The 22,383-nt window shown below is 49.9% G+C and overlaps 2 protein-coding genes across 7 annotated transcripts in view; one reads left to right on the top strand and one right to left on the bottom strand.

Moving 5' to 3' along the window:
* Window positions 1-22,383, bottom strand: part of Kpna7 (karyopherin subunit alpha 7) — a 127,750-nt gene that overhangs the window by 67,536 nt on the left and 37,831 nt on the right. The window lies entirely within an intron of this gene.
* The window catches only part of Myh16 (myosin heavy chain 16), a 58,586-nt gene that overhangs the window by 13,454 nt on the left and 22,749 nt on the right, over window positions 1-22,383 (top strand). The window contains 12 exon segments of the mRNA XM_087195947.1: window positions 113-202; window positions 1,105-1,168; window positions 1,589-1,687; window positions 3,257-3,330; window positions 5,050-5,172; window positions 5,600-5,818; window positions 6,643-6,771; window positions 7,129-7,197; window positions 15,546-15,647; window positions 20,939-21,031; window positions 21,745-21,819; window positions 21,921-21,971. Of these exon segments, the coding sequence (XP_087052073.1) occupies window positions 113-202; window positions 1,105-1,168; window positions 1,589-1,687; window positions 3,257-3,330; window positions 5,050-5,172; window positions 5,600-5,818; window positions 6,643-6,771; window positions 7,129-7,197; window positions 15,546-15,647; window positions 20,939-21,031; window positions 21,745-21,819; window positions 21,921-21,971 (1,188 nt within the window).

Raw genomic sequence — 22,383 nt, forward strand, 5'->3', positions numbered from 1 at the left:
TTCTGGGTTCTAGGCACAAAAGTCACTACCATTTGCAAGCCCAGTGCCTCTGCCCTGGATCCCCAGGCAGCGGCCAACTGGTCACTCCTCCTTGCGTTTCTTTCTGGCTCAGGGGTCCCTGAAGGATCAAATCATCCAGGCCAACCCTGTGTTGGAGGTCTTCAGGAACACTAAGACCACCAGAAACAACGTCTCTCGATTTGTAAGTGTGAGTGGCAGCAGTGGGGGTCCCCATTCCAGGTAAAGAAATTGAGGGTGATTTAAACTGAGGAGAAGGGGATAAGACAAGTTGAGGCATCTTGTTCTCAGAGATTTTTAAGACTATCGGGGTCTAACCAGAGAGCAGATCCCACTTTAGCATTTAATCAAGTGTCACGGCAATCGCAGGGCCACAGAGTCACACAGGGGACCCACAGAATCATAATACCAGGAAGTTAGGACCTCTTCCAGGCTGGGAGGGAACTTGGAGAGGAGCCCTGATGGTTTAGGGTTAGGATCTGTGAAGCCCAAGTCACAGGAAGATCTCAGCATTTCCTGAGGCTCTGCCCGTGGTAGAGCAGTCTGGGCCCTCTCTGGGGCTCCTCCTTGGCTGAGGCCAGTGAGCTTCGGGGGTCCTAGGGAAGGGGGCGGAGGGGCAGGTGGAGCTGGGGAAGGTGAGGAAAAGAGGTGACAGCAAACAGGTCCAGGAGCAGCCCAGATGCGCAGTGAGAAGCCCATTTCCAGGAATGTTCATTTGTGGCCCTGCCACAAATCAGGGAGAGGAATGGTATTTTCATTGATAAAGAGACTCCCTACCACCTGGCTGTGGACAAATTCCCATGAGGCCAGGCCTCTAGGCAACGTTCCAAGGAGCCCTAGCCTCTCCTGCTGGGTTCTTATCTCCCACAAAACCTGAACCACACACACACCTCAGACCTAGTACCACCTTATCTATTTCCTTCTCTGCTCTTTGTGCAGGACGCCTACACACAGGCCAGTTACATCCCCCACAGCCCTCTAGGACTTCATGGGCGCTGTTACAAAGCCCCTCAGATCTGGGCTGCATCTTGTTTTAAAGCTATGAGCAACCTCTCTCACACTCCCTCCCCTCTCCTTCTTGTACAGGGAAAGTTCACCCGAATCCTCTGTGGGACTACAGGCAAACTGGCCGGAGCTGACATCGAGAGCGGTGAGTCAGGCCCCTTGGAAAAGGTTTGTCCAGGCGAGATCAGCTGCTTAATTTTTGAAGCCCTCTTCAGATGAAAATGAATGGTCCTTATTTTAAAACTATTAAGAATTTCAAAACAGCACTCTGGGAGGATGAGGTGGGAGGATTCCAAATTTGAGCTCAGCCTGGGCAACCTGAGATCCTCCAAATTGTGAAGAGCTGGGGATGCAGCTCAGTGCAAAGTCCCTGGGGTCAATCCCTGGGCTCCTGCCACTGGCAATCAAGCCCCCCAAGGCCTGTAGCCTTCAGAGAGAGGGAAGGGTCAGGCCTCCAATGGCAACTGTAGCAGGCTACAGAAAGAGGGAGTCCTGCTGTCCCTAGGACCTGAACTCTGGGTGGAACGGTGTCCACTTATTGGATGTCTGCTGACTCTTGTTTCAGATCTCTTAGAGAAATCTCACGTCATCTCACAGCAGGCAGCCAAGAGAGGCTATCGCATTTTCTACCACATTCTCTCTAACAAGAAGTCTGAACTTGTCGGTAAAGAACCTGGTGTCCATCTGCCTGCCCTCAAGCTCGTTTTTCTTTTCTGCTACCGGGGATCAAACTTGGGACCTTGCGCTTGTGAGGCAAGCGCCAGAACCACTGAGCTAAATCCCTGGCCCTCGAGCTTGCTTTTCCATGTGTGCAGGGTCTCATGTCACCCCTGGGGTCCTGCAATGATCCCTTTGGTTTAAAGTTAAAGGAGCCACCACTTCCAGGGAGCTTTCTCAAGGTCCAGCTGTGTATCTCATCCTCACAGTAGCCTATGAGGCCTCATGGCACTGCTGGCCCATTTCTCAGGTGGGGCTTTAGGATCCCTGCAACTCATGGCTGAGATATGAACTTGGAAACTGAGGCTTTAGACTCTTCATGTCTTGGGGATGGTGCTTCTAGGTTTAATGCTCAGAGAGCAAGCAGTACAGCCTAGGACCACGGTTATCCCAGGACGAGAGCCTGCGTGAGCAATGACAACCAGCCCCTCTCTGGGCAGAAACAGCCCACACTGGCTGCACAGCTTGGAGAGCAGAATACACTCACCCACTCAACTGGATGCTTCGTGTAGGCACCGACACACTCAGCTGTCCTTGGCAGACCTGCTCAGGGTATTAGGCGGGAGGAGGGATGAAGTCTTAACCTTCCCCACACGTACCTCCTAACTCAGCCAGAGATGAGGGCACTGGGCACCATACCTTATTCACAGGTGGGCTTTATTTGTGTTAAACGTAGTATACTTTTAAATGAATGGATGGCATTTTGAAATTGGGAGATTTTACATAAAAATCCCATTTCCTGGTTTTTGGGAGAGTAGCAGAAGAACCAGTACGTTGGAGCCCGCCCTGCTACGTGGCACTAATCAGGGCAGCTAAATGAGGGTGCACCCAACCCCAAGCTGGACCTCAAGCTCTCTTCTTCACCGCACTCCCCACCGAGCCCTATTGCATCCTTGACACAGAACGAAGTGGCAGTCACCGTTTCTCTTCCTTCTTGTGCTATACTTTTTCTTTATCAGGGACATACACTGAAAGGAAAACATTTCTTGTACCTATCTCCTCCAAAAGTAAAAAATAGACATAGATGAAGAGGTGCACACATCTGAAGGAAGCTAGAAGTGAACACACTTTTTGTAAAAGCAGTAACATTCTCGTGTGTGTTATACGCAAACGATTATATTGCTCATGGAAATCATTGTGTTACCTTCTGCACTGAAGTGTGTCCCACCCATTATAAGAGAACAGAAAGAAAGATACAAGTTCATTTATTCCCCAGATTATCTACTGAATGGAGGTAGTGAGGACACTGAGCCAAGTTCCTGTGAACCTCTTGCCACTCTAAGTTCCTTGTGTGATCCTGTCCCCATCCCTTTGGGACACGGGGTGGTCCTGGAGGGCAGGGACCACATCCTCTTCAGCTCTGTGACCCCCCACGATGCCTGTCCGCATGCCTCCCCTGTGAGAGGCATTTGGAGATGTGATTAAACATGAGAGAGAAGATAGGCTCGCTTCATCAGGCTGTTAACCTGCTTTGCTGCTCTTGGCAGAGAGTTTGCTGCTGGTCCCCAACCCTAAGGAATCCTACTGGGTCAGCCAAGCGTCACCGTGGTGGACAACATGGACAACAGGGAGGAGCTGCAGATCACAGATGTTAGTGGGTTGGTGTGGCTGGCAGAGCGCAGGGAGGACAGCTCTGGGGTCCACTGTTCACGGCCACCACAGCTGGCACCGGGTGGGCCACTCAGAGCTGTGAGACAGCAGCCCAGAGTCTTTACTCAGGATTTCTAGGGTGGTACCTAGCACATATCCCCAGCCTGCTGTAGCAGACAGAGTTTCTCTGCAGAGTTGAACTAAAATTCCACAGGGGCTTATTCTCCCCACAGAACTTTTCTCCAGCTCAGCTAGAAGGGACCCTTTCGTCCTCCCAGCCCCCACTGCACTCTGTTTCCCTCTGTCATGGCACTAAGCTCCTGTGACTTCTGTTAGGGTTAGTCATGCATCGCTCAACAAGGGGATACATTCTGGTAATGTGTTAAGCGATTTCATTGTACAAATATCAGAGAGTATAACTGCCCCTGGGGGGTAAGCCTACTATTCACCTAGGCTATTTAGTACTTACAGATGGCATAGCCTATTGCTCCTAGAGCCATGATGGACAAACAACGTGAAATTAAATCAAGCAAAGGAGAAATGGTTCAATTGAGAGACCAGTTAACACAAGATGTATGAGATTGCTGCCAGTGCACAACTGTGTACTGCTTCACAGTAGCCTTTTTTGTTATAAGCAGAAGGAATAGCTGGGTGTGGTGGCACAGACTTATAAGCCCAGCACTCTGGGAGGCGAAGGAAGGAGGATCACAAGTTCTACCCCATCCTGTGCAACTAGTGACTTAATGAGATCCTGTCTCAAAAATTTTTTTTAAAAAGGCTGGGGACGTAGCTCAGTAGGAAGGCTCTGGGTTCAATCCCCAGTATGGGGGGGGGGGGCAGGAGTACAATCTAAAATAATGATGAAAAAGTATAGAGCAGTAAAGACAGAAACAGTAACACAGTTGCTTCTTATTAAGTATTATGTCCTGTACATACATTTCTGTGCCATACTTTTATGCTACTTACAGATGGGGTCGATTTGCTTATCAGCATCTCCACAAACATGTGAACAATGTGCTTCACTAGGATGTTAGAGTGGCCACAATGTTACTAGATGAAGAATTTTTCCCCTCCTTCTAATCTTACAGGATCACCAATCACACATGTGGTGCTTTCCTGACCCAGACACTGTAGGTTTCCCACCGCTGTACTAGGCCCCCTGTTTTTGAGACAAGATCTCACTAAGTTACTAAGTATCCAGGCTGGGTTCAAACTTGCAATCCTCCTACCTCAGTCTCCCAGAGTGCTGGGATTCCAGGCTGCACCACCACACCCGGCTGCCCTCTCTCCTCTAATGACAGAAATGATTCCTGATTTATCTCGCCCTTCCCTTCTCCCAGCACCTACTTGATGTAGAATGAAGTCTTAACAACAAAAATATTGTTGTTATAATAATAATAATAATAAGACGACTTTCCTTTATCGAGCACTCACTATGTGTCAAGCACTGGACTACACATCTTACACATCACTCTGATCTATCCTTACAACCACCTACTACCTTCACTCTGCAGCTCACCAGACAGAGACCAGAGAGTCTGAGTGAACCTCTGAGAGTCCGTTCTGGGCTCCCTGGAGGAAACAGACCTCCCCATCCAGGTGTGCCTGATTCGAGCGCCCACACCCTGCTGCAGTGCCCGCTGGGGTGCCCTGCAGTGGCCAGCTTGGCCTGCACAATGTGGAATGAGGAGCCCAGTGCCCCTCTCTGTTGCTTGGCAGGCTGCCTTTGATGTGCTGGGCTTCAGCACTGAGGAGGAGATCAGTGTGTACAAGCTGACTGGGAGTGTCATGCACTTTGGGAACATGAAGTTCAAGCGGAAGCCCAGAGAGGAGCAAGCTGAAGTGGAACCACTGAGGCCAAGCACTGGCCTGGCCTGTTCAGCAACAAGGCAGCTGGTGACAGGGCCCCCCTGTTCTGCAGGGCTTTGTGACCGTTTCAGACACTCCACGTAGATGCTCCCGGCATGTCTGACCATTGATAGTCTCAGAAAGGCAAGATAGGGAGTCAGAGGCAGGCTTTTGGTCTCTCCAGTCTGCTCTGCTCCTTGGCATTGAGAAAATGTAGAAACCACCTCAGATCTTTATTGTTTCCTTGGCAAAATGGTTTCTCTGTCACCTTCCCCTTCACCCCTCTCAAGACCACAACCAAAAATGCTAGGCGTCTCCTGGGCATGACACCATGTTCCTTCCACTCACCTGCTTTCTTCATCCCTACTCAGTGGCTGACAAAGTCGCCCATCTCATGGGTCTCAAGTCCGGTAAACTCCAGAAGGGCATCAGCAGGCCCCAGGTCAAAGAAGGTAATGAATTTGTGCAAAAGGCCCAGAACATGAAGCAGTGCAACAAGTCCACTGGGGCTCTGGGCAAAGCCATCTATGACAAGATGTTTAAGTGGCTGGTGGTCAGGATTAACAAGACCTTGGAAACCAAGACGCAGAGACAATTCTTTACTGGGCTGCGGGACATTGCCAGCTTCAAGATCTTTGGGGTGTGCCTGGTGTTATGTTTCTTTCTTCTTTGGGGTCGCTGTTCCTCCTTTTATAAGCTACTTTTCACCATGGTTGTCATGTTTCTCACCTTGGACCCAGGCAGGCCAATCTTAGTTTGCCACTAATTCTCTGACTTTTGGACTCCAGAAATTTCCATCTGCTTTTCTATGGTGCCAAGTCATTAAAAAATGGTGTGAAGTTAGTGGATAGAGCTGCACTGGCTCACAGAGCTAACTCTTAAGTCTTCAGGAATTTTGTGAATCAGTTCACATGATGATAGCTTGAAATTTGCCATGGTGTGAAATTGGCAACAACTAAAAATCGTGGTTTTTTGTTTTTAAAGGAGAGAACTGATTTACCAGCACACCATTGATGGCCTTTCACTTTGGGAAATGAAAAAAAAAAAAAAAGGGTTTTGTTATCCTATAGATGCAAAAAGTGACAGAAACAAAGCTGTCCCCAGGCAGACAGTGGGCCACATCCACAAAGCGTTTCAAGTGATTTTCATCCCTGGGAAGAAGATGGTTCTTTCCACAATGATTTCCTTTGCTACATGGGCCACCTGGAGTTAAGGTCCCAGAAACCCACTGCAGGGGAGGGTAACAGAGAACCACTTCTCATAGGAGGCTGTGACCGTGAACAGGTCAGCAATCAGGTGTCTTGGCCTGTGCCCGATAGCAGAGAGCCCTTGTAGAATTCTCGAACATATCTGTCCTCTTCATGGCCCTTGGACAGGCTCTCTGGGCCCCAGCTAATGCCTCCGTCTTCATTCCCTTCCAGTTCAGCAGCTTTGAGCAGCTGTTGAATCGACTTCACCAATGAGAAGCTGCAGCAATTCTTCAACCATCACATGTTCGTGCTGGAGCTGGAGGAGTACAAGCATGAGGGCATCGAGTGGACATTCACTGACTTTGGCCTGGACCTGCAGGCCTGCACTGACTTCCTAGAAAAGGTGACCTGCCGTTCCCAGGAGGGGTTGGAGAGAGGCTGGGACCATGCACGGAGTAAGCCTCAGGAGGGGGATGTCACTGGGGCTCTTGGCGTGGGAGCAGCCAGCAATACTGCCCTAGTTGGTCTGACTGTTGCCTCCCCCCATACACACACACAGTGGGCACAGCAGCAGCAGCAGCAGCAACAAAGACTACTGTGAGTTGGGTGGTGCCACAACCCTTTGGTCCATCACAGTCTACCACGGGGTGGTGTTTGACTACGATTTCACACATGAGAACATGCAGGGACAGAGAAAGGAAGCCACCTGTCTGAGGTCCTGGAGCCCCCTCTAACACTCTTCTGTCCTCTTCCCTCTTAGCCCATGGGCATCTTCTCCATCTTGGAGGAACAATGTGTCTTCCCCAAAGCCACGGACACCATGTTCAAGGTAGCCCTGTGAGACAGCCACTTGGGCAAGTCCAGCAACTTCCTTAAGGCCAAGGGGGTAGCAAAGGCAGGGGGCCTGAGGCCCACTTTGAGCTTGCCCACTACTCAGGCACTGTAAGTACCAGCCTCGGCTCCTTCTGTGGGATCTGCTGCCCTCCATCCACCGCAGCTACTGTACATCCACCCTGACCTGCCTCTCCAGAGGACTCTGCCTCCAGCTAACACAGCCACGATATATCAGGGTACTCGGCAATTGAAATGAACTCCAATTCAAACCTCCTCAGCATTTCTCCACCTGAGAATTCTAAAGCAATCCAGCCAAAGATGCTCATTGGGGAGCAGCTGATGATTTGTGCCATCAGACCTACCAGGGCCACGCCAGTGTCAGTGGCCCTCAGTTTGATGGCTGAACATTAGTCTCAGCCAAAAATGACACCATTCGAAGAGAGAAAGAAAAAGATTCCATGATCCCATTAATTACTCTCAACTGAGTAATTTCTCCCTCTGATAGCTTGTGGCTGCCAAACCAATAAGGCGACATCTATGGAGTAGCTTTTTCACTCATGACAAATGTAGTCCTTGGGAAAGAGGGAAATTAAGTACAGCTAGGACTCAGGTTTCATTTGTGTAACTAATAGGGGAGGTAATGTTCGTCCAGCCAGCTTATAAGAATGTGTTTGATTTCCTTGAGATTTCAATATTGCTGTATGTACCAACACTCCTGTTATCAGCGGAGTTTGTTGAGCCTCTATGGGTTTAATTTCAGGGAAACAGCAGCCTTAAGACAATGCTGTCAGGAAAGCCATGATTGCATTGGGCATTGGGGCCGGGATTTTATATCATCAACCATAACAATGCCAATTACTCACAAAATGGATTGGGTCGATACTTTGAGCATACAGCACGCCTGGAGCCAAACTGCAGCACTATACTCCCTTGCCACACTGAAATGAGAAGAGCTCCATATTTATAGCAATTCAAAGCCAAATGGTACATGTGCACCTTCAAGAAGGCCCTCAAATAAGGCACTGAAGTGGCAAATATCTATGTGCTGAGCAGGATATAGTAAGCCCAAAGGTTTGGCTTCTCAGCTACTTTCCTCAGTCCTCTATGCTCAGAAGAAGAATCCACAAGGGCCCTTCCTCCTTATGCATGCAGCTAGGACCATATGGAAAAATGGGAAGCAAATTAGTGGATGTCCATTTGCCTGGATATATGGAGTCCCCAGTCCTGGATGGATAGAGCTCCCATTCTTCCAGGGAATGACCCTACAGTGTTCCAAACAGGATGCATTCTCCTCAGCAAGTAGCTCAAGATTCCACCAGCCATGGGCAGCCACTGACAGCAAGTCCACCCGGGCAGAAGAAGACTCGAGGGTCAGGAAAGTTCACTGTGGCCAGAAAAGCAGGCTGTGAAAGGAAAGCTAACAGCTTGGAAGAGAGCAGCTAGGGAGTCCTGATTTATGTGTAATGCTCAGAGAAGAGGTATCTAAGACAGGCAAACTACAAATGCTTAAGAAAGCAGAACATGAGGCCGCCAACTCAAACTGAGGTTCAAGACCATCCCAAACACCACAAATTCTTCAGGCAAAGAACTGAAGCCCCAGGAGATGGGGCTGGAGGTTGGTCCTGGAATCCCGGAGCAGGACAAAGCTCTATATTTAGGAACCTGAAAAGGAGGAGGGAGGCCCCTGCTTACTAACTGGCATCTGCCCCCCACCCCGGTGAGTTACAACATCACAGGCTGGCTGGAGAAGAACAAAGACCCCCTTACTGAAACAGTGGTGGGCTTGTCCCAGAAATCAAGTGTGGACTCCTGGGTATTCTCTTCAAAGAAGAGGAAGCTCCGGGTACGGTTGGCCTTTTGTTGTGTGCAGTTTCCCTGTGATGATGCCCTTTAATGGCCAAAATGGGAAGAAAGAAATAAAACTCTTATTCAACTCTTGTCAAATGAGTGAGTGAGTGAGTGAGTGAATGAATGAATGACAAGTTGCTCAAAGCAGGCCATGGAGGATAAGCAATGGAACAGAAAGATGTCAGTGTGCCCTGGGAGCCTCCATCAGCTCCACTGATCACGGAGCCCAGGTGACCTCTAGGTGGAATGACAGTGCTTTGGGAAAGGTGACACCCAAATGTCCTGTGCCTATTTTCTGCCCCTGCTCTCGTCTGAGACAAATGCTAACCACAGCCCTGACTCCTATCCAATGGCGATCATGCAGTCCACAGGGGAATGGCCTAGGTGAATACTGGCCCCCAAGAACTGCCATTCAGCTGGGCAGAAACTGCCAATCTTCTTGGGCTCAGAAACATTTCACCAACATGCACATTCTTGAAAGGTCTGTGGACTCCTCCTCCTCAGGCAATGGGGGCAGTTTGTCATTTTGTGCCAGCCCTAAGTCACTCTCCAGGGGGACCAGGGCCCCTTTTGGCAGTTATGCCTAGTCACCCCAACTTCCTGCTCCCCGGTAGATCTCATTTTCTTGATCTGAGGGTCCCCCCTCACCTAGTCCCAAGAAAAGGCTTTTTAACCCAGAGAACATGTGTGCTTTGGCACAAAGCACTTACTGGGGCCCTCTGGCCCTGCGCTGGGCACTGACACAAAATATACTTGTCTTTCCCTCAGCTGGAGGCAAGAAGCATAAGACAGAGTCCTCCTTCATGATGGTCTCCAATTTCTATCAAGTAAGTAGGAGCTACTCAGAGACCACCTTGGTCCAGTGTGATGGTCTAGCTGCTGCTTCATGGCCAAAGGTAGAATTTCATTCTGCCTATGACCATCTCAAACTTACAGAAACTGTTGCCTTCTGAAGAGCCCACAGAATCATAGGACCATCAGACAGAAAAGACCCTTAGAGAAAGTCTAGTCCAAACACCTCATCTTCAGGCTGAAACCCAGTGATTCGAGGGACTTGTGCAACATGACAAATGGAAACATGAATGACCAAGATCTTGGGTCCAAGATTTGGCTGACAGGCCTTGTAAGCTGGTCACAACCTCTGCAAAATTTTGGCATTGCTGGAAACATTTTCCAAAACACAGAAGAACAGCTACCAAGGAGATGTTGTGTGAAGGAAGATTTTACGATTTCCTAAGGATCAGGCTTTCCTGGGTAGGGTGAGCCACGTCATTGGAGTGATCCAAGATGCAGAGGAGGGATCACCCCTCAGGGAGATTAACAGCAGGCAAGGTCTTGCCCACCAGGAAGCCTATGGGTCTTTCTAGTGCCAAGATTCTGCAACGAACCATCCCCGAATTAGGAGGGGCCTCCTTTGTTGTAAACCATGTCACCCTTGTTCTCAAGAAAAGCTCTGTCCAGAATAATTTTCTACATGATAGAAATGGTCTCTTCTGCACTGCCTAGTATGGTGGCCACTAACCTCATGTAGTTGGTAAGTACTTGAAAAGTGGTAGGTGGGGGTGAAGCACTGGGTTTTAACTTTAATTTAATTAAACTCTAACTACATACCTCTCCTGAGCATGGGCACTTGACAGTATCGGTGCTGAGTCTCACTCAATCTGTCTCTTTCTTCTCTCATTCTTCTCCCTCCAACCCGAGGAGCAGCTGAACAAGCTGATGACCAACCTCCACAGCACAGCACCCCATTTTGTCCTCTGCATTGTTCCCAACAAGTTTAAGCAGTCAGGTACATTGTGAGGCCATGTCTCCCTGTTGGAAGCTCCAGGAGTCTGCAGGGTTAGGGTTCAATCCAAGTTAAGTTCACCTTTGCTTGCCAGAGCTGCTGAGGGCAAACCAAGGCTCAGAAGAGACTCTCAAACAGTGGATTAGCCAAAAATCATGTTCTAGCTCTTTTCTAAAGCAGAATCGTGCCCACCCAGCCAGAAACCACACTCATAAGAGCTTTAGGGCATGGGTTGAACTGAAGGAGGGGGTCCTGGGGCCCTGGGCGGTAACAGGAGAAGACTGGGTCTACAGCAGAGGTGCTCAGTGCTGCCTTCTTAGGTGGCCAGAGCCAGCCCCTGCTCTTCTAGAGCAATGACTCTCCATCCTGTGTCTGTCAGCAGGTATATGGGCGCCCACCCATCAGCTGGCTTGCAGTGGTGTCCTGGAAAGCATCCACATTTGCAGAAAGTTCTTCCCAAACAGGTTGCAGTAACCAGAGTTCAAACAGAGGTGAGTGGCGTTCCGCTGACACCTTGCCTGCAGTGCTTAGTGGATCAGTACAGCTGCATCACACTGGCAGCACTGCGGATGCCCTATCAATAGCGCTTCACTCTCATTGCTTTAGTACACTTTGGCTCAACATTCAACTGCCAGACCTGCATTTCTTTGTCTGTCAGAGCCTGCTTTGCCCTTCCTTGGCAGGCTGAAAGTCCCAGGAATTAATGCCTCCCCAGGTGAATCTCTCAATTGATGAGTTGGTATATAAATATTTCATTTCCCTCGTCCTCATAGAGGACTAATGCTGAGTTCCATACCAGCTCTCACAAGCAGCATGCTGGTAAACATTTAGCAAGTGTCCTCAGGGCTAACAAAAAGAAGCCCTCATTGGTAGGAAATCTGCCAGTTTCCATGGTATAAATACTCCCTGTCCCCCTCAGTGGCATTATGCTCCAGTTGCCCATTGTGATACCTGCCTTGATAATATATCTTTTATGGGTTTTCTGCTCATTTCCCAAACCTACCACCTACCAAATAAGCTACTTGCACTTGCATCCTTGTCTTGAAGGTCTGCTTCTGGAGCAATTAAACTAAGATTCCTACCTTAGAGATGACCTTCTACACTCCTCACTTGCTAGAGCACATGGCCATAGGTTGAAGAATCAAGATATCCCATAAACAGAGTGTGATGGTGCATGCCTGCAATCCCAGAACTCTTAGAGGCTGAGGCAGAAGGATATCATGAGTCCAGCCTGAGCAATTTAGTGAGACACTCGCAAAACAAAATTTAAAAAGAATAAAAGTTTTAGGGATGAAGCTCAGTGGTACAATGCTTGGCCAATATGCATGAAGCCCTGGGTTCAATCCCCAGTATGGGGGTGGTCACTAGATATCACCTGGCTGAATCCTCCCTCTGAAATCTCCAGCTAGGGAAGATGTGGCCAAGATCACAAAGTGGGTTACTAACAGGCCAAGATAAGAAAGTGTTCTCCTATGCCTTGGCCAGTACTTTTCCTGCACTCCTAGCTCTACCAGAATGAAAAGGACTTATGTTTCTTCATTTCCTGGAACGTCTCCTCTCAGAAACCCCAGTACACTCCAACATTCACCCCCCAAGCTGTAGCCTTTGCCCCAAAGCCTCCTGTTAGTCTTCCCTGCCTACTGTGGGAATCTGTACATCATGTCTAATCCTTGTCTTGAAGACCATCTCAAAGATCAGTGGATTGTCTAACGCTGTGGTGCAGCCTGTCATCCCAGCTACTTGGGAGGCTAAAGCAGGAGGATCACAAGTACAAGGCCTATCTGGGCAACACAGCAAGACTTTGCCTTAAAACAAAAAATTTACAAGGAGTAGGGAGTGGAGATGTAGCTCAGTGGCAGAGAGCCCTTGGGCTTAAACGTCAGTCCTGAAGGAAAAAAAATTTCTGGATAACTATGTGAATGTATTTTGTGTGCCGCAAGCTTGGGTATGCTGATGACCAGCAGACCTCTCTTCCATAAGGTACTAACTGCGGAACCCCACATGATTCTCCAAGGGTTTTCAGACAGTAAGAAAGCCTAGGAACTGCTTCCTGGACTGTTGACCTGGACACAAAATACAAAATCGGACATATCAAGGTAGGGTCTTCTGGTGGGTGTCCCCTCCCTACATGCACTCAGTGTTGCCCCAAAGTGGGCTGTGGAGTTTGAATTCCAGCTCAGCCATTGGGCTAGTACCTTAGCTGCTGAGAACCTCATTTCCCTCTCTTAAAAATGAAGGCTAATAATGCCACTCTGACAATATTTGGGGTGACAGAACCCAGCTCAGCACAGAGTGGTAATCAATGGTAAGATATTTCTTAGTCCTGTTGAGGCCTGTTTCTAAGAATCAAAAGAGCGGTTCAGACTGAAGGTCTTGGATCTGATGGGCATGGTACTCTGCATGCGTGGGACCCAGGCAATGAAGCCCCGTAATCCCAGCTCAGCCACACAGTGAGCCCCAAGCCTTGTGCTGGCTATGAGTCGGGACTGACTCAGACAGAGCAGCCTCCTGATCCTGACTCATAGGGCCTGGGCCACCCTCTGTCTGTCCCATTTCCTGGCCTACCAGGAAGAAGCAAAAAGTCCTGTAGGGCAGGACTGTAAGGGCCCACCCGACAAGGTGCAAGGTGTCCATCTAGAGTTGCCTTCCCAACATGACAGCCAGGGTGACATGGGAGGAACGTAGGCTTGACAGCCAGGAGTGCAAGGCTCAAAGGCTGTCTCTGTGTGGCTGGGAGCAGATCACCTGTTTCACCAAGTCTCATGCAGGATGCAGGCCTGGTGTGGAAGTTCCCAGCACGCCTATGCCTCCAATGCATCTCATCACTGCAAACATTCACAGCAATACCTACTGTGCGCCAGACATGGTTCTAGGCTCTAAGAACACACAGTGAGGAGAACAGGATAAGTCTCTAGCGTCCTGGAGCTTGCTTTACAAATGGGCATTTGCAGAACTGTTACAGAGCCATGACTGTTTTGGCCTCCTGTACATTTAGGATGTGCTGTGTATAGCTAGATTGGCTTACAGAGGACATTTGAGGTCTTGTCACAGAATCCTTGAATACCTGAGCCAGAAAGAACTTGGAGACAAGAATGTCTGTCCATTCTACACCTACTTTTGACAGATGGGGAACTTAAGAAAGCCTAGAGAGCAGGTGGAGGTGGGTGCTCAACATCACAGAGCCAGGAAGGATCAGGTTTGCAGGCATCATGTGGCTAGGAAGCCAGAGCTGACAGCTCCAGGATCGGATGGGGCCACTGCCTGGGCACACGGGTGGCATCTTGCAGGGGTTCAAGGGTTGCACTGGACACCTCAGGTTTAGCAAAAGGTCCAGGGATACTAGGGACAGCTTTGCCCCCTGAGGACGAGGCAGTCTGGCAGCAGGGACAAAGAGAAAACAGGATGGTTCTGCCTGTAAACTAAGTCCCTGTCCCTAATGTTGCCCATGAAGTGGCCCTTCCCCAGCCACATGCTTGTCTCTAAGACCAAACCTCAGTGCTAAGCAGTATTAAAATATCAAGAAACAAATGTTTAAAAAAGATAAAACTTTAAAAAGAAACCCTTTATGACACCAAGGCTAATTTCTCTACCCTGAGATGTCTAGCTTCTTGGGAGGAGTTTTATGGGAGATAGGAGGTGAAGTGTGTGTGTGTGTGTGTGTGTGTGTGTGTGATACTGGGGATTGAACCCAGGGTCTTCACACAGAACCACATCCAGCCTTATTTGTTTTTTATTTTGAGATAGGGTCTAACTAAGTCATCAACCCTGGGATTAAACTTGTGATCCTCCTGCCCAACCTTCCTGAGTGCTAGGATTACAGGAGTGCACCGCCACACCTGCTTAGGCATCAGCATCTTCAAAGGCCTCCATGCAGTGTGACATAAAGCCAAGGTTAAAATATACGACAAGGACAATGGTAGGCTGTGCCAGCCTCCAGCTTGATGAGGGAATGGCAAACTAGTTTCCAAAATTCTTCTAGCAGTACACACATGTGCACCCACCTTGATCCACATTCTTGCCAATATTTGTTTTATCAGAAGTCTTAAATATTTCGAGGGTTGGGGAGTTGAAAACTGAATCTTGTGACCCTAATTTGCATTTCTCTGAGACTGTGTATTTCCAGCTCTTTCTAACATACCTTGTAAAGTTGGCCTCATTTCCTGGAGTCACACACCATGGCTGGAAGCCTGAGGCTGTCTAGTGTTGGTGAAACTGTCTTTTTTATGGGGAAATTCAATCCTCCTCCCCATCTGATCCCCCTCCACCACACCCAGATCCATGGGACCAGCAGGCAATGACTCCATCTAAACTAATGGTGGTAAAGAAGGAAGGGCCCTTGCCAGCCTGGCTGCAGAGAAAACACTGTTATATAATGATTCATCATGTTTTACTTGGACCCTTGCCGTATTTTTCCACCCATTATCTCTTTTAATCTTTACAGTAACCCTGTGAGGGAGGGGTCAGCACCTCCATTTTGCAGAGAAGGAACTGAGGCTCTGAGAGGTGAAATGTGCTCAAGGTGACCTAGCTCAAGGACAAGGCCAAGTCTAGAGCCCAGCTGGCTCCCAGAATCCCCACTCGGCAACAGATAGGATCTCTTAACTTTCAAAGACCCTGGGGACCTGCTGGCTCTTGGATTCAAAACTCCCCCGAGTGTCTGCCTTTGGGGTGACGGCTGGGCTGTTATCAGGCCAGTGCCTCTTTCCCAGGTGTTTTTCCGGGCAGGCATCCTGGCCAAGCTTGAGGACATGACGGACAAGCGTCTGGCCAAGATCATGACAGTGTTGCAGTGTCGGCTTCAGGGCTTCCTCGTGAGGGCTGAGTTCAGGAAGATGCTGGAGTGAAGGTGACAGTCCCAGCAGCGACAGGGAAGCGGCCATCGAAGCCACACACAGACATGGCTGGAGCCTCCAGCTACACCATGTGGTGGGGTGAGGGGTGGATGCCAATGTCTTTTCTGGCCCCAAGAACCCACTGGGAACTGTCTGAGTCCCCTGGGTCAACTCTAACAAAGTACTTGCATTGGTCAGAATTCCTGTTACTGGACGCAACACTCAACACTCACAACTTAAAGGAGAAAAGGCTTCATTTATCTCATAGTTTGGGGGGATTTAGTCCATGGTCAGCTGGCTCCAAGGCAAAAACATCTGGGCAGAAGGGTAGGACAGAGCAAAGCTGCTTAGTTCATGGTGGCTGGAAAGCAGAGCAAGAGATCAGTGCCAGAGAAGAACTGGTGAGGGGGCATATATAGTACTTACTGCCATAGCTCCATCACCTACCCAGACATGCTAAGGAGCATGGCCTACTAACCTAGCTGTTTCATAATCTGATGAAGTTGACCTATCAGGATTAATGGTCACAGTACTGCACTCTGGGTGTGGCTTAAAAACAACAGGAATTATACTCCACAGTTCTGGATGCCAAAAGTCCAAGCCAGTGGCGGACAGGGCCATGTGCCCTCTGAGAGGTCCCTTTTTTGCTTCTTCTAATCCTGGGAGCCCCTGATGTTTTCTGGCTTACAGCAGCATCACCGCAATCCCTACCTCTGGCCCCACGTGGCTGTTCTCCCCATCGGGCTCTGTCTTTACATCATTTTCCCTCCTTCCAGGAGGACAGAAGTCATGTGGGGTTAATGGTCCATCCTCCTCTAGCACAATGGAACTAATTACATCTGCTTAGAGCCTGTTTCCAAATAAGGTCACATTCACAAGTATGAGGATTTAGGACTTCAACATATCTTTTTGGGGACACAATTCAAACCCTAACAGGGACCAACTAGTATAAAACCTTCTCTTTATAGCTTACGAGCCCCTCCTTTTCTTCCCTTCCCTTCCCTTCCATTCCCTCCTTCCTTTTTAAAATTGTTTTATTTTGAGACAGCATCTCACTAAGTTGCTAAATTGCTAAATCCTAGGCTGGGCCTGAACTTGCGATCTTCCTGCTTTGTCCTCCCAGAGTCCTGGGATTACAGCCATGTGCCACTGCACCAGCTTTACAAATCTTCCCATTATTTGGTCCATTGGATACAGTGAGAGGGGTGTGGTTGGGTCAGCACCCCCAATCTTACGGATGTGGAAACTGAGGCAGAGAAGTTAAGCAACTGGGTCAGGTTCATGCAAAGTTTTGGAATTGGGCTGTTCAGCCATTTCTTTAATATAGGAATTTAAACACTGCCGGATCTGTCACAACTGACCTGTGGCTGGTGCTGGCTCTTTGCAGTCATTCCATTAGTAATGAGTTAGTCACCACCAGCAACCAGCCTGACGGCAGAGACACTGGTTAGAGCCGAGTGGGGGGATATTGGTCCTCCCTGCACAAAAGTAAATGACACTAGTCAAATGAAGCTGCAGGGGACAAAGTGGGGGAAGACAGAAAGCTTTGCAGATTCATGGGATTCAGAGATTAATGTGTGGTTTCTGGTGAGAGATCCAAACAGCAAATGACTGTTCTGTCAGCTGGGCATACAGGCACAGGCCTGTGATCCCAGTGCTCTGGGAGGGAGGCTGAGGGAGGAAGATCACAAGTTCAAGAGCAGCACAGGCAAATTAGCAACTTAATGAGAACTTGTCCTAAAATAAAAGCCCAAAAGGGCTGGGAATGTAGCTCAGTGCAAAGGGCTGCACGCGTGCGCGCGCGCGCGCACACACACACACACACACACACACACACACACACACACACACACACATGGTCTGCATCCCTCTTGTGCTCTCTGGAAGGAGCCAACTTCCTGCTCCTGCTGTAGAGCTCTGACCCCCCCTGAGTCTTTCCACCTCACCACACTGTAATGCTAGGTCTTGAGGAAACACTTTTGTGTCTGGATGAGATAGATCTTCAGACTTCTGTCCTTTGCTCACTCCCTTTCCCAAGCCCTTTCCCTGGGAGGCCAGGCCCGACACCTGCTTTTTGTTCCTTTTGTAGAGTGGGCCTGAAAGTCATTCAGTGGAATGTGCGCAAGTTCCTGCAGCTGCGCTTGTGGGGCTGGTGGAAGCTCTCTAACAAGCTGAGGTCAAGGGACTGAGACGGCTGCTGCCTGTGAGCTGGGGCTGCAGGTTGCTTAGTCTCAGACAGAGGTGCTCCTTGGGGTGGGGGCTTCTGGAGGTGGCAGGAACAGCCTGAAAACGGGGGCTCCTTGGAGAAAGAGGAATCTAGCCCCTTACAGACGGGGCTGATTCTTCCCTAAGAAAAATCACAGTGTGTCTTCCCACCTCCATCTCATCCTTCTAAATAAAACCTATTTAGGAGAGAGATCACTGCTTCCTCTACCCCAACCCCACCAAAGAAAGTAGACTTCATTGTTGACCAAGTATCTCTGGGCACTTTCAGCCTCTTCCGTGAATCCTTGTCCTCAGAGCTGAAGGGTCCTCAGGAAAGGATGGGATGGGACCTGTCACTTCCAGGGTTCTCCCCAGACAGTGGGAGGGCGATGTGGGGGATCAGGCCACCCTTGGCCACTTAGGTGACCACAAGCCATTCCTCTGCATGTGGGTTGGCCAATGCCTGCGCTGGAGCCACCAGGAAGACAGAATGTGACACTGGGCACCAGGAACCGGGGAGGGGGCCAGACAGAAGGCAGTTGCATTCAGGGTCCAGGAGGGCAGTGTTATTTGAGGCAGCCATGGGGAGACATGCTGTGAGTCCTCTCAGGGAGCCCCAAGCCCTCTATAGCTCACAGAGAAGCTTCTTTCCATAGGAAAGGATTCTCTCAACAGTCGGAGGGAGGGGGCGGTAAGCTCTGAACCCCCCTGGGCTCCCACAACACAGGCCAGCCCCCTGGAGGACTGACACTGCCGAGGGGGCTACACAGGAGCATTTCTCTGAGCCCAGCCCTCTCTGGCACTCCCCAGCTTGTCCCACCTGCTCTAGGACCAAACTTCCTTTACATCAACCCACTTTCCAAAGCTTTATTTTAAAATGAAGCGATATCCTTACCTGCTGTAATCTCATCCTAAAATAACAATGTCCTCCCGGTACCAAAGAAAAAAAAAATCCAAAAGTTTTAAAGATTATTTCTGGGCCGGGGATGTAGCTCAGTGGTTCCGGCGCCTGGTGCGCAAGCGCGAGGTCCCAAGTTCAATCCCTGGTACCGAAAACAAAAAGAAAACAAAAAGAAGAAAGAAAACAATGTCCACAAAATTGTGGATTTGATAAAATCTTTTTTCTTTTTCTTTTCTTTCTTTTTTGGGGAGGAGGGGCTTGGTTTGTTTTGCTTTGTTTTTTGAGATAGGGCATTGCTATGTATTCCAAAGTGGCTTTGAACTCACTCTGCAGCCCAGGCTGGCCTCAAACTCATGATAATCCTCCTGTCTCAGCCTCCCAAGTGCTGGGATTACAAGCATGTGCCACCACGCCTGCTTTTACTTTTCATTTTAAAAAATTACCCATGGAAGGGCCGGGGATTTAGCTCAGAGGCACCACGCCTGCCTCACGCGCACAAGGTCCTGGGTTCCATCCCCGGTACAAAACAAAAACAAAAAAAAACACCACCCATTGAAGTAATTATGGAGCAAGTGATAGCAAACGTGTGTTCCATTGTCATCACTGCTGTTTTGTGGCACTGAGGGTTGAACCCAGAGCCTTTGGACTGAAAGCGCATCTCCAGACACCTTCTCTAGTGCCCACCCCTGCCTTTTAGAATTCTGAGCCAAGGCCTCCCCAGGTGTCAGAGGTGTCCAGGCTTGGGCTTGGACTTGCACTCCTGCCTCGGCCTCTCTTGAGGGGTCCCCATGGGAGGGACACACAAGCCCATGTTGCTGCCCCCACTTCTTTAAGCAGTTGGAGGCGGGCCTTGCTCTGTGTCTCAGGCTGGCCTCAACGCGTGTCCTCCTGCCTCAGCTCCCACGGGCTGCCGCTGCAGGCCGGCACCACCATGCCTGGCACAGCACACAGCCCCTAAGGGTCCTCTCGAGGAGGACACAGCAGCAGCAGGTGCAGGGGAGAACTTCTGTGCTCCTCGCTGATTAAACGTGACAGAGCAAGGTCCTGTTCTAACTAGTTTTTAAAATCCTGTACTTAGGGTTTTAGCTAAGCTCTGATCTTATTGAGCTAAACCACACAGGTGGGCCAGTGGGGGGGGAGCAAAACCTTTGCAGTGGTTTCCACTGAATGGGAAGAGTTACACAGTAGCAGCTTGCACTGCTTATTACTTTTAATACAAACTTGGCCATTGTGTCCTCTAGATCCCACATTTATTGGCTATCTTCCATGAGAGGTGAATTTGCCTTCCAAATTCATTTCCACAATTGCCTTCCTGGAAAATGTATATTGGCTCAGAAAATACTCCCTGATGACTTCTGATGTTGACTGCTGGGCACTGTGGGGACACAGGGAATGAGAAGGCACAGGAGGGAGATCTTCGGGGGGCCACCAGTCGAGCAGTGCACAGGAACAGGGTGATGGGCCCCGTGGCCCTGGCACTCAGATGCAGGGTGAGAAGTGTCAAGTGCAGATAGATGCCATGGTACAGACCAGGAGCGATTCCAAAGGCCAAAGGCCCAGCTCTGCCGACACAGGCAGCTGGCACAGGCCCAAGACAGGAAGTACCGCTGAGCCTGCAGGAAGTAGGGTAGCAGAGGCTGTAGCATGGGAAGCCTGGAAAGCCATCCTGAGAGTTAGGGACTTTGTTTAAAGAAAAGATGAAAGGCAATAGCAGAGAAAGACATGAAGAGAGAGACAAGTGACAGAGAGGCAGACTATGTCAGAGAGAAAGAAACAGTATCTGAGAGGAGAAGCCAGTGAGGAAGGAAGGGAGGAGGAGCCAAATCTGTGACTTCAGTGGGTCTCCCGGGGTGTATACTCTGTTCGGAACAGATGTGAGCACAGGGCAGGGTATGCTGAGGAACATCTAACTCTGTGTCTCTTGGGATCAAGGAGCACCCTGGGAATTGATTCTAAGCAAGGACAGGCCTTGTCTGCTGAGACAGGGAGTGTTCTGTGGCTAGGAGCAGGGCCTGACAGCATCTGTGGAGAGGGACTCTGCCTGCAGAGCTGCACAAACTGCAGTGGCGGTGAGGACAAGTCTGAGGCAGACACCACACAGCCCACCACCCAGCCCCTTGGCAAAGCTCACCCTATAAACAGTCTGATGTTGCTCATCACCCAGGTCAAGCCACTCCTGAATGAGGCTCAGCAAGAGGAAGAGATGAAGGCCAAGGAGGAGGAGCTGAGGAATGCCAAGGCCAAGACACAGGAGCTGGTAAACAAAGTCAAGGATCTGGAGAAGACAGCCACACTCAGCAGGAGAAGAAGGACCTCACCATCGAACTGCAGGCTGTGCACTGGATCTTGGGAGTCATGGGATTGGTGTGGCCAGCCCTCTGGGGTTGTTTCAGTCCAACCCACGGAGGGAGAGAAAGTGATCTCTTCTCAGAAGCCATTTCCCTGAAGATCACAGAGAAATTCCCCCGTCTTCTCTCTCCCTTTGCTGCACTGTTACCCTCCATCCAAGCACTAAAAAGTTTCCACTGAATTCTTTGCATACAACAGCTGGCTGGGCACACATAGATATGAGCCCTGCCTGTCAGGACTTCCCAAAAGGTGGTTGGGCACCAGGGTCTGCAGGTGAGATGGCAGGAAATGACTAAGAGGAGTGTCCTGCCTGAGTGCCCTCAGCTTCCTGGCCACTCTGCTGAAAATTAAGGTGCCCCTGATCCCTGGGGTCTCATCAGATTGTAGATGTAGGCATAGCAGGGCCTGAAGCTTGGCTTCTGGGTGACACTGCTGCTGGCCCAGGGATGTTCCTAGGCTAGCTTCGGCACACACATAACCAAAGGAGTTCAAAGATAATCCAGTGCCTGTGTAACCTCCAGCGCCTGTTTAGGGCCAAGGCTACCCACCACCTTGGTGATGGCTTTTGGGTCCCTCAGGTACCTGGACCCTATCTCTGACTGGGGCCCTTTTTTCCCATAGGAGCAAGAGAAACTGATGGATGCCGAGGAGCACCTGTCCCAGATGATGAAGTCCAAGATGAAGCTGGAGAGCCAGGTCTCTGACACGTGGGACTAGATAGAGGAGGAGGAGGAAGGTGCAGTGGCTTCCCTGAGTGCCGGCAAGCATAAGCTGTAGGGGAGCTGAGTGGCCTGAAGCAGGACCTGGAGGGCCTGGAAACCACACTGGCCAAGGAGGAGGAGAAGCAGGTGAGCAGCTTCCAGGCCCAGTTCACTCCTCACAAGCCAGGGCACCCCAGCCTGTGCAACTGCTGAGCCCAAACCTGGAGCCCCATAGTAGCAATGTCCAGTGTCCTAGCCACTGGTCACAGGGCGCTCTTTTAACTTCAATTAATTTGACACAGTTGAAGACTGGAGGGTCCTGAGCGTCTGTGTTCCTGGCACAGTCCCAGGCACTGTCACTGATGATGCTGAGAGCTATGCTTTCAGCTGGTGTTCTCACTGCTCCCCTCTACCCTTGATATTTTACCTGGGTTATCGGGGTCTTGCCCTGGGTATTGGCATTTTTCCAGTTCCCTGATGACCCTAAGGGCACACCCAAGCTGCGGACCCTTCTCTACCTCCCCATGGCTCCCATCACTCTCCCTGACCTGGTTTCCAG

The sequence above is a fragment of the Heterocephalus glaber genome, unplaced genomic scaffold (genome assembly GCF_053883595.1).
Source record: "Heterocephalus glaber isolate CG9 unplaced genomic scaffold, H.glaber_assembly_v1.0 deba00001610, whole genome shotgun sequence".
NCBI lineage: Eukaryota > Metazoa > Chordata > Mammalia > Rodentia > Bathyergidae > Heterocephalus > Heterocephalus glaber.